Genomic DNA, 12416 nt, shown 5'->3' on the forward strand with positions numbered 1-12416 from the left:
AGACAGCGGAAGCGACTCCACCTTAATCCGATGTGACGTGGCCAGAACTCAACTAGGTTTGGCAGGGCCAACAAGGAAGATCAACGTGACATCTTACGACGGAGGAGTTACTCCAGTCAATGCTCACATCGTGGACTTCGTCATCAGTTCGCGAGACGGATCGATTTCGTTCCAGGCAAGAAGGGCGTATGCAGTAGAAAATCTACAAGTTCTCAAAACCCGACCTTTTCGGACGCACAAGCAAAGGCATTCCCTCACCTGCAAGGCCTAAAGCTCCCAGAAGTCCAATCCGACCAAGTTACGATTCTAATTGGCCTCGATGTAGCAAACGCTCACGTCCATAGCGAATCACGCACATCGATGGATGGGTCGACCGGACTGGTAGCTTTCAACACGCCATTTGGATGGTGCCTGGGAGGCAAAGTGGGCCCGCAAAGTGAACAGGAGCAACCAAGCCATTACGTAGCCCACATCACATCGAGAGAAGAAGAAAGGAACCTTTCCGAAATCGTCGAGCGGTTTTGGAGGCTGGAGTCGAAAGACTCTGTACAGCCTCCTACACTCAGGTCAGCAGAAGACCGACGGGGAGAGGAGATTTTGAAGAGGACCTCCAGATACATCAGAAATCACCATCAAATTGGTCTAATGTGGAAGGTCAACCATCCGGAATTGCCGGACAATTGAAGTATGGCGCTTAGCCGCCTTTTTCAAATTGAACGTCGCTTCAAAGGAGACCCCAGCGTTACGACGATGTCATTCAAGAGTACATCAACCTTGGCCATGCTCGCCAAGGCTCTTATCTACTGAAGAAGCAAAAGGGAGAACACCAAAGACAAATTACATGCCTCATCATGGTGTTCAGAGCTCAACGAGCTCGACGACAAAAACAAGAGTGGTCTTCGACGGTTTGGCGGAGTGTGAAGGCACTTCCTTGAATAAAAATCTTCTTCGTGGTCCAAACTATCTCCTGAACTTGCTGGGAATAATCTTGCGCTTCCGCAAGCACAAAATTCCCATCAGCAGTGACATCGAGAAGATGTATCATCAGGTTTTGGTTCCAGAAGAGGATCAAGATGCCTTTCGATTTTTGTACCGGTGACCAAACAGCACGTCGCCACCGCTCACCTACAGGATGACAGTCCACGTCTTTGGAGCCGTCTCTTCACCGTCAACTTGTTTGTTTGCGTTAAACAAAACAGCGGAAGACCACAAAACGAAATTTCCAGATGCAGCAGCCAGCGTAAAAACAAGCTTTTACGTTGACAACTATCTGGATTCGTTCGAGTCAGAAGATGAGGCAATCAAACGGGCCCGCCAGCTAAAAGAACTGTTGCAGCTGGGGGGTTTTAATCTCACTAAGTGGTCATCGTCGTCAAGAAAAGTCCTGGCAGCGCTCAAACCCTTAGGCCTGGCTAATCCGAAATTGGATTTAGACCTGGACAAATTGCCTATGGATCGAGCCCTAGGTATTCTTTGGGACAGTGAAATTGACGCGTTCACTTTCAAGGTGGGAGAAAAGGTCCAATTACACGCCACACCTACGAAAAGGAATCTCGTTAGTGTGGTGGCCACAGTATACGATCCGCTTGGATTCGTTGCTCCAGTAGTATTCGCCATGAAGATGTTGACTCAAGAGGTATGGCGAGCCAAGCTAGATTGGGATGAAGAGCTGCCCGAACCTTTGAAATGCCAATTTCAACAATGGTGTCAAAACTTGTCTAATTTAGCACGCATCACAGTTCCTCGATGCTTAGGAAAGGAAGAGCGCCCAACAACCCAGCAAGTGCACATCTTTGCCGATGCCAGTCAACTAGGGTTTGGAGCAGTCGCATATGTGCGAACAACTTACGCGAGTGAAAGGGTTGGCGTATCTTTCATCATGGCAAAAACGCACGTCGCGCCGTTAAAGCAGCTTTCGATCCCTCGGCCTGAACTTCAAGGAGCCGTCGAAGCCTTGCACCTGGCCATAATAATTTGCCGCGAAATGAACCTGGAGCTGAGTCAAATCACGTTTCACGTCGACTCTCAGACAGTTCTTAGATGGATCCATTCTTCCAACGTCAAATACGAGGTGTTTGTGGGAAATAGAATTGGAAAGATTCTAATGAACACCGACTGTCGACAATGGCGCCATGTTCCAGGAGTCATTAATCCATCAGACGTTTGCAGCAGAGGATTGGATCCCGACAACCTCAAGGAATTGCAGCAGTTTCACGAAGGGCCAGCCTTTCTGTTGTTGGAACCTTCATCATCGCCAAAATGGGATCAGATCCAGCACAACGACCATCAAGATCCCGAAGCCATTCACATCTACACAATGAAAACGGAGCCCATTGACAATGTGATCGACCAGTGCGTAGAATATTATTCAAACAAAGTGCGTCTGGAACGAGTGCTTGCGTGGTGTTTACGTTTCATTTTAAACTGTTGTGCCAGAGTGAAGAATTTAAAGTTGACTTCAGGAGAATTGACGCCAACCGAAACTGAAGCAGCTTTGGCAACGTGCATTCAACGTGCACAAGAAGTGGCATACCCCGAAGATGTGTTGTTCTTAGAAAGGGGAAAAGAACTGCCAAACCGGTCGAAACTCAAACTGTTTCGACCATTCATCGATGAACAACACCTGATGCGAGTGGGCGGTCGAATTGGCCAAGCACCTGTAGACTATGCAACAAGACATCCAGTGATTTTACCTCCAGAGAAACGTATCACAAGTCTAATAGTCTGGGACGCTCACGTGCGAAATTACCACATGAATGCCGAGCGCTTATTGTGCGAACTTCGAGCAATGTATTGGATACCTTCTGGACGAAGAGTAATCAAGTCCATACTCAACAAGTGTATTCCTTGCAAGCGGAGAAATGCGCAACCAGTCGCACCACTCATGGCTCAGCTACCAGTCCATCGCATAACGCCTTTCCTGCCTCCATTCGCCCATACAGGAGTCGACTATTTTGGTTCACTTACTGTCAAAGTAGGAGGGAGAGGGCGACGGCACGAAAAAAGATGGATTTGCCTTTTTACGTGTCTCACAACCCGAGCAGTACATCTAGAAGTGACTGCTAGCCTCAGTGCAGAGGCATTTTTAATGGCCTTCTCTCGATTCTCCAGCATACGGGGAAAGCCAGTCGTTGTGTATGACGACAACGGCACAAATTTTGTAGCTGGAGAAAGGGAGTTGAACGAGGCAGTCGAAGAACTGAACAACAGCAAAGACTACCTGGAAGCACAATTCACTTGTCGACACATTGAGTGGCGTTTCTCTCCGCCAAGTGGACCTCACTTCGGGGGAGTGTGGGAAAGGCTCGTGCAATCGTGCAAAAGAGCTATGAAAGTGACTCTCGGAAATAGTGTCGTCAGTGATCAAGTCTTAAATACTGTTGTGGCTGAAATCGGGGCATTGCTTAATGCTCGACCGCTGACTCATCTCAGCGTAAACCTCGAAGATCCCGACCCTCTCACTCCGAACCATTTCCTACATGCCAGACCAATGCCGTACATCCCACTGGCATACGTCGATCTTGACAACGTAGACATTTCAAGAAACCAGTTTCTACATAGTCAACTTATTGTCAACCACTACTGGAAAAGATGGATTACCGAATGTTTACCTCACCTCACCGAAAGGAAAAAATGGGCCACGAGTCACAAGAACATCGAAGTGAACGATATTGTACTTGTTGTCGATCCATTAAACCCTCGGGGGCAGTGGCCATTGGGAAAGGTAGTCGAAATTTTACCTAGCACGTCCGACAATGTAGTACGTGTAGCTAAAGTAAAAATTTCCGGCGCAAAAAATACCTTAACTCGTCCTGTAACTAGATTATGCGTGTTGTTAACGCAAAACGAAATCACATCTGAAACGGGCCAACCACTGCCAAACTCACTTAAAAGTGAAGAAAGGGAAGAAAAATCCATCCAATTACCGTAATTAACAAAACACGTGACGTCATCAAGGACCGCCCCCTAGTAGACACTTTTGAAATAACCAAAGGGTAATTTAAGTTACTCTCGAGCGTCGTCTGCCACATTGTGAAATTTTCAGTCAGTGGTGTCAGTCGACCTCCCAAGCGTCCCAACTTTTCTCGTGTCGAACAAATTGTGTCGAACTCAGTGCCAGTGATTCTTCTCCAGTGACAATCGAACAGTGAAAATAAAATCTTTAATTTGGACGAACTAGACGAACGTGAAAAGGAATTATCTCTCAAACTCAAAAGTGTGTTGCAGAGTTTCGACCACAAAGAAGAGGAGACCTGGACTTTATTAACTTATCGTCCCTTAGACGCCAGTGCCAAGAAACTCTTTGTGCACTAATCTGCCGTCGAAATTCGCTTACAAGGCAGATCTGCAAGGAAATTATGGCGGTCATTGCACCACGCTGTATCCCGGGGCAAATTTCTCCACCGTCGACTCCCACTTCTTCACCACCAACGGTTACCGCCCCACGGTTCACCCCGTCGGTGCCGTGTTTTGTCGACCACCCAGGACCCGCACTGCCCCATAACATCGATCGGTGCGAGATCTTCGTAAGCAAGATGACGGCCACTGAACGGGCAAAATTGATCGCCCGGCGTTCGCTGTGCTTTAGGTGCTGGGAAAGGGGGGATTTCGTCGGGGAGCAGAAGCATGTTGGGGCCAGCTGCACCCACATGCGACACTGCTTCCACTGCAATAGCCCATCCCACCATCAGCTGCTTTGCAAAGCCAATTTTGTCACCCGCCAGAGCAACCAATAATGCAGCTTGGTCGACCTTCAGTTTTCCTTTTTTTTCCTCTCTTGTTTCAGTCGACCTTTGTCTCTTCTTCTCATTTTACAGTCCAGAAGTTTCATTTGTTCTACATGCCATGTTTTGTAACCTCATGTTGTTTGTCGAAGTGCCAAACAAGGGCCCGCTGTCACCGATTTGATCGGTGGGGGTAGGACCCGGTAGAGGGCTCCCTTATGGGTCGACCGGCTTTTGTTTTGTTGTTCCTTTTTTTTGTTTCTTGAAGGCAAACGAAGTTCGACTGCCTCAGTACATTTTTTCTGTTACCTTGCTAGGTTCCCTTTTAAGTCCCTTTCAGGGCAGTTAGTTTTTGTAACCATCGGTGAGTCCCTTTTTATTCCACGCAGAGTCGACCATTCTCGTCGAACCTCTCCTTTGTTTGTTGTCAATAAAGTATTGAAACCTCTTTAGTCTTACTTAATTGTGCAAACAGGGAATTTAGGGCTTTAAAACTAACTCAAGTAAAGCAATTGCTATTCTCAACTTGAGATACGCAACAAGCACAGTAGGATGCTTCAGCCCAGAGCTCTAGCGGCAGGGAAGAAAAGCGGAGCTTACTTGGGTTGTTGCTTCAGGACGTATGCCATTTTTAAGAAGCCATGTTTCAAATTCCTTGCTAACATATTCGCCGCCGTTGTCACTCCTTAAACATACAGCGTGAGTCCCAATTTCAACTTCTACCCTTTTGACAAATTGCTTAAAGAGATAAAAAATTCTTCTCATTTTTGTTTTATGAAGTGAATTACACTGTAGCTGCTATAATCGTCTTTTAAGGTTAAAAAAATACTTAGCCCCGCCAGGAGATGGAACTGAAACCGGCTCACCGACGTCTGAATGAATCAGTTAACCAATCTTCTTGCCTGTGGTTCGACCAATGGTGGGAAAAGATAGACGATGATGTTTTCCATAGGCACCCCTTCACACACCAAATCTTTCCTAAAATCATCGCTGAGAAAAAAACCGACAGCTATGAAATTGTCGTCCAAGACGATGATGCCAAAGCTGTATTGACTGGGGTGTTGATTTCGCCAGGGCTGAAAAAGATTCCATTTGAGGTTGAAGCGTGATTGGCTTTCCATTGCAGCTAATGATTTCAAGAGTGTAAAGGTCATTTTCATTACTCATTACTGTTAAACGAATTCCACCATTTTTGATGACTTCAACTTTGCAATCTCTGAAAACTGCTTTGAAACCATTACTAGTGGCTGCTTTAATACTAAATAGATTGACACCGAGTTTTGGAATGTGCAAATCGTTCTGAAGGACCCCACGATTGTAGTTTCTCCTCTACACAACACACAACAGGAACATCTCCGTAGCCAGCAACTTGTAAAGGTTTAGAGTCTTCGCCTACTCCAGAGACGGGCCAAGTCCCTTCGGTTTCAGGTATATAGTTGATGAAACACCACTCTTGATCAGGCATGTGTCTTGTTGCTCCAGAATCAGCAATCCAACTCCGTTTCTTGATTTTTGAAAGAAAACTATCGAGATCGAAAAACATAGTCACCAGATCATTCTTGATGTTGTTCCGCTTGCTGAGTAGGGAACTGGTGGTGAGCGAACTCTTCTTGTGTTTCACCGTCCTTCAATTTTAGCGATTGAGCCATTATTAGATCGAATGATTTTTGCCAGCATCTTTCTTCAGTATGGTTCTCTCCATCACAATACTCACACTTTCTCTTGAATCTTTCTTGCTTAAACATCTTACTTGTTTAAGTTTTGGTCTTAAAACCAGACTGTTTAGTAAAAAAATTTGCATCTGAGGAGCTGTTGTCACCATATGCCTTGTTCATACTCTCTTCCTTGATTAGCCGAATAGGGGGGAGTCTTACGTAGTAAGTACGTGAGTAAAGTTTTCTTGTTGGTCTCCAAATTTTCCCATGCAGACAGCAATGGCCTGAAACTTGGAGGAAGAGTGCACGTGATTTTAGTGATGATTTGGGCCTCTGTAGGTGGCGAACCAAGGTCTTCAAGTGTCTTACAAACATTTCAAGAGCTTTGACGTGAGACATAACGTCATGACCCTTCTGGTAGGCATCTTCAACAAATTTCGGAAGTAACGCGTGCACATTTTCACGTGCAGCTTGCTCATGCTGACTGGTTTGTCTCTCCCACATTTCATTGGCGGTTTTACAATTAATTAAAGAATGTTGCCATACTTGCTCAATAATGGCCACAATAGCAAGTCTTGCAGCATTATCTCGATAACACCATGGTTTGACTTCTTCTTTGGTATGTATCACACCACATGCATCAGTTGCGTTGGTAGGAGGAGGTTTGGTTTCGTCTCCAAGTACAGTGCTTAACGAATTGTGTTGTTCAAAAACGAGAAAAAACTTAAATTTCCAAAAGGGGAAATTAGTACCATCGAATTTCACAACATGACTTATATCCTTCGACGAAAAAGATACCACACTAGATGCCATTTCAGTACTTGGGAACAAACAAAAAAAGTTCTCAATTAAAAAAAGAACAGGATGGCCAAAAAAAAACTTGAGCTGGGTCCATAACCCGTTGAAGTTAACCAATTAGGCAGTAAGAACAACTACTGCAGCGTGGTGACACTTTTATTGTAATTGAACATAGAGACGGGAGAAAGACCCATTATATACCCGACTACCATGCAAACGGCAGTCCAAAGAAGCGTAAGGGCGTCTCTTAAAGGAAGCCTCTGCTTGCCTGTTTTTCAATAGTTTCAACTGCCCAGAGGCCCTCTTTCTATTGCCCAGAAGGATTGGCAGTTGAAACATTTGAGGTACCTCCAGTTTTAACCAATAACAGCTGTTCACCCGTAACCCCCCCCCCAATTATTTTTTTGCAGCTTGCATAACCTGCTACAAAATTATGTATTTTTTAGCTCAGTTTGGTGATTTTCTTGCTTGGGGGAAACAAAAAATCAGTTTGCGTTCTAACCACCATCTCCTCCAAAAAAGCTTGATAACGGAAATGATTTTGAATTTTGAATTTTAGTGGGAAATGATTTGACCTTACATTTCCATTTTGGAAATTTTAGTGATTAAGGTAACGGTTTAACAAAATAACTTTTAAATCGTGAAAATTCAAGGGAACCGTAGCAACAGATTCATTTTTCATATAGGTTTAAAACAAAATGATGAATTTAACACGGGCTCGTAGGAAAGAATCCTAGTTTTTTAAACATCTTATCAATATTTGTTTGAGGCATGTTTAGAAAGAAAAAATTTATTTGGTAATTTTTGTGGTACCACTTTATCACATTCAGCTTTGTCAATTTCAACTTAAATTCCATATAACAAAAGCTAATTCACATATACCTTTCACGATTTTTTTCCTTTCTATTCATATTTGAAGCTAGGCACGAGTTTTATGTTTTCTTTCAGCTTATTTTTGCCCGAAGGAAATTACTGGTCACACAGTTGCACCAGAACAATGGTACAAATGAAGGCGTTATCGGTTTTTCACAACCTCTCCAGTTGACCCCGTCATACCAAAAATATTCAGAAAATAAGTTTTTCTAACCTAATTAAAATCCTAATCAGGTTATTTAGGGTACGTCGATTCGGTTTTAGTTGAATTTGCCGGTCAACAAATATGAGTATAAATAATTTTTGTGAAACGACAAATCATAAATTTCTATAAGGCTTGTTATAGAAACTTGGAGGTCATGGATAGTGTCGGCTGAAGCAAACATTAGAATCTGCTTGATCACACGCAAAGTTGCTATTCAAATGACTCAAGAAACATTTCAGATGCAGCAGAGTTGTTATTTGCAGTTCCATTGGGCTATAGTTATGTTGTGGTTGCTTTTCATATTGCGAAGTTTCCGTCTGGTGAAACAATGTCTTGTATGAGTAACTTAATTACTGGTCGATGATGCAGGTTCAGTGTCCCTGTATTTCAGCGCTAGTTGGACCCATTCTGTAACTCTGATCAATTGGGTTCTTTTATCCCACAGAGATCGAAGTGTGACAGTTTTTTCCTTGTGGTATTTTTGCCACCCTTCTTGCAGATCTTGAAACGTTTTTGGTTACTTTTCTTTTTGGAGTTGCATATCAATACATAACTCCGCCTTTGTCAATTGCTCCTCTACGGTCAAATGGTCTATCATATATTTCTTATATATTTTATATACTGTATATAAAAATTTCTTCAAGTTTCCTATCTTGATTGGAGTTTTCACTTGTATTCTGCTTGTGAGATTGTCTTTGGAGATAAATCTTAATATTCAGGCGGTTCTTCGGGATCAACAATTAAGCGGCGGAATTCGACCCAGTAGCCAATTCATTGGGTAGCTGGGTCCACGTATTTTGCAATTCTTGTGGCTCTTCGACATCCCCGTCGATTTCCGATTACCAAAATGTTTGATAGCTTGATAACAGGACTATAGTGGGTGCTAAGAACTCAATGAAATCAAACACTCTTGCTTATATTCTTAATAATATTCATTCAGGTCCCCCAATTTTGTTGCGCCTCCAGCTCAGCTGTCGCGGGTTGGAAGGTGTTTGATTCGTCATCCCATCCAAAATCTAGGATTTCTGGCTGACCTTCTTTCAGTTTCTGAATGAATATTTTCACGATGAATTTCAACTTTACAAAGAAATTTGCGAACTGTTTGGTCGTTGTTACCCAACTTTCCGTGTTGATGGTTTCTAAAACGTTCTTAATGCTTGGTTTATATTTGGATTGTGCCGCTCCATTGAACACGGGTTTTCTTCTGTTTTAACTGTCGGAGCATAGCATGGTGTGGCAGTAAATATGAGTTCTTTCAAAATCTCTATTTCTTTCAAAAAAGTCTATTTTTTCGACGCTAAGTTTTGAGCTTGCACTTGTTCAATTTCATGGTGGTATTGCTGACAGAAGCGCTGCCGTTCTTTTGGGTCTATTTAAAATACTCTCTAGTTTCCCTTTTGCCATCAGAATTTTTAAAACCCCCCACTTTTCTGATATTCGTAGGGTGCAGTATCCCGTCTTCTTGACGGCTAATTTTGTCTCCAAAGGAGCCAAGAGAATCGTGTGGCTCCATTGTATCGCAATTGTTTAATTATGGAGTAGTGTTCCAGCTTCCCAAACGGGGATAAATCGTTTTTGTCCGTTTGCCGTTTGAATTCATCTTTTACAGTTTTCCTTTTTTCCTTTTTTGCTTGGAGTTCTGGTTATTGTCTCTTATTAAATTTTTTTCCATAGACATCGGATGGGGAGAAGAATATTCCTTATTCCATTTCCATCCGCCATTTTCCCTGACGGACTTTGGATAGCTCCTTCGTTTTGAATGATTTCGAACATTTGGTCTACTTAAAGAATACGTTTGAAGGATCCACAGGAAATACTGAGTGTTTGACGTTGGCTGTGCGGAGTGGGTTTTCCAACTGATTGCTCATTGCCTCTGCAAAGAGATGGCCAATAGGGTTAAAGCGGAGCTTAATTGACATAGGATAATTTATAGTGGTAGCCTGCTATAAAGGACCACGAAGGTCAAACATAGAAAGACGGCTGGGCAGCCTTGGCTGATGCCTACACCGTGTCGTCTCCTGTTGGGAATGTGTTTTATTCCAAACAGTTTTATAGCAATAGGATATCTTATTATTTGTAAATAACATTTAATAAATAGATAGTGTCTAACTAAAAAAGTGTAATTGCTTTTTTGTAATTACATTTGAATCTTAAATGGCTGATTTAGTGGTTTAAGGTGGACTTATCTAAACATAAAATTGAAATCACATTCAATAGAAAATTTTGCCTACCACAAAAAAATTTGCGGAAGCAATGTTTGCGAAGATTGGGTACTTCTGAATGAAATGGATACACTGATGTTTACATGTTTTTCATTGTTTGATAATGAGTTGGGTACGGCTATTTGCAATCCTTTTACGGAATAGAATTCATCTTTCTTCGTAATTCCGATTTTATCACATAGATGATATAGGATTGACGTGCGTATAGATTGGGTTATGTTCTATAGCTGCCTTACGCATTGCCTTCCATTTACTGTTTGCTTGGACTTAAAAATTATAGGGTCACGGGAAAAAGCTTTAGACGTCGAACAAAGAAGGATTAATTTTCCAGCTCAGAAACGAAAACAGGATGTGTTAACAGGTAGGTTGTTGGAGTATTGCGCCATCCAACGAGCATAATTTTGGTGAATGAATACGAAGAATAGCAAAGGCATTTGAGGAATGTGAGAATGAGGAATCTGTGAATAATGTGGGGAATGTGAATTCGAGGAAGAATTTGTTAAGTTTAAATATTAGAAACCACTGTGCTCTGAAATCGAATTTCTCTTTTATGGAGTCTACATTAATGTGTCTACTTTCTGTTCTCTCACTCTCACTACCCTTTCCTGTGGAATCGTCACGTATGAACCACGTCATTCTAAACACTCTATTCGAATTATACAATTGCTGTTGTCTATATCACAGCAATCACGTACTGTGTTATAAAAGAACTGCATCACACAGCTATGCTACTTTTTACTGCAACGTACAGTACCCACCAAACGATTAGGTACAGTACACCCTTCTGTTTTCAATGCATTCTAATGGCGCTACGTGTCTCGGTAAAACTTAAATATCTTTTTAACAGATAGAGCCAATTTTTTTTTCTTTTTCCTCTATCAGGAGAAATGACGCTCTACAAGTTTTGTAAACACGAAAAAATTGTAGGAGTTACATTTACGGCAATAAAGTATCGGTCACTAGATTAGGTACATCCCCTTTCCTCCCATAAGCGCCATGTTATAACCGGCGTTTACAGTTTTTCCGCATTTTACATATCCCAAAATAACACATTTAAACTACTAAGTAACTTAGCTGTGCGTTGATAGCGGTATTTTCTTTGAAGGGGGTAGTTGGATTTTTTTGGAACATACTGAACACTCCTCCCATACACAATTTCTTCTCAATTTCTTTTTCACTAATGCAGCGGATGGGGGACGGAATTTCTGCCATTTGGAAAACGTTCACATCGTCAAGGTTACTTAAAACGTTTTAACAATTCACGACGTCAAAATGAGTGTCGTATGCTAACCTTGGAGGCTAAACAGTTTCCCTCTTTTTGCAATATTCGTGGTACTAAACAGCAAACGACCTTTCAGGTAATAACTTTGGCCTATGCCCTATGATTGAACTCGAAATTAGGTGGCGCTGATGTTCGTGAACACCCCACGAGGTTTTAAGGTGAACTCTAGTAAATTCACACTGGCGTTTTAACTTTACATGTTCTGCACACTTTACATTTAGATTTTTTCGTTGAGTTTAACATTTAACATTTTGACATTTGAAGTTCAAACATTAGTGCAATATTTACAAGTTGTGACATACTAACACTGGAGATTTACGCTAGTGAAGACACATTTGGCTCCTTTTTATGAAAACCTTTTGTTCTTTGGACGTAACGAAAACACAGAGGTTTGTCACCGTATGAATGCATGGTCGTGAGTGACTGCACGAACGACATTATCTGAGGGACCGTTCAAGCAGTTTGCCTTTGGCCAATGTCCACGTAACGTATTTGGTTCAACCACAAGAATTCATTCTCCATAGTAACGTTCGGTCGACTTTCCTTCCATTTTCTTCTTTCCGTCAGGTGTAGCATGCACACGTAACAGCCTATTCGGGTAAATGCAGGCAGATGTAATGTTAGACGATGGGTTAGTAGGGGCGCCATCGGTGGAGG

At 42.4% G+C, this 12416-nt stretch overlaps 1 protein-coding gene across 1 annotated transcript; it reads left to right on the top strand.

Moving 5' to 3' along the window:
* The first annotated feature begins 841 nt into the window (after positions 1–841).
* LOC130703496 (uncharacterized) lies at positions 842–4504 on the top strand. The gene is made up of 3 exons (XM_057524954.1): positions 842–1038; positions 1108–3775; positions 4340–4504. Exons 1-3 carry the CDS (start codon positions 842–844, stop codon positions 4502–4504), a joined length of 3030 nt encoding a protein of 1009 aa, XP_057380937.1.
* Positions 4505–12416: the final 7912 nt, after the last annotated feature.

The sequence above is a fragment of the Daphnia carinata genome, chromosome 7 (genome assembly GCF_022539665.2).
Source record: "Daphnia carinata strain CSIRO-1 chromosome 7, CSIRO_AGI_Dcar_HiC_V3, whole genome shotgun sequence".
In the NCBI taxonomy this organism is placed as follows: domain Eukaryota; kingdom Metazoa; phylum Arthropoda; class Branchiopoda; order Diplostraca; family Daphniidae; genus Daphnia; species Daphnia carinata.

Excerpts from the sequence above, each read along its gene's own strand:
- LOC130703496 (XM_057524954.1), top strand. The coding sequence starts at position 842 with ATGCCTCATCATGGTGTTCAGAGCTCAACGAGCTCGACGACAAAAACA. Across the intron at positions 1,039-1,107 it reads AGCAGTGACATCGAGAAGAT|CACGTCGCCACCGCTCACCT; the intron begins GTATCATCAGGT and ends GTGACCAAACAG. Across the intron at positions 3,776-4,339 it reads ATGTAGTACGTGTAGCTAAA|GCAGATCTGCAAGGAAATTA; the intron begins GTAAAAATTTCC and ends TTCGCTTACAAG.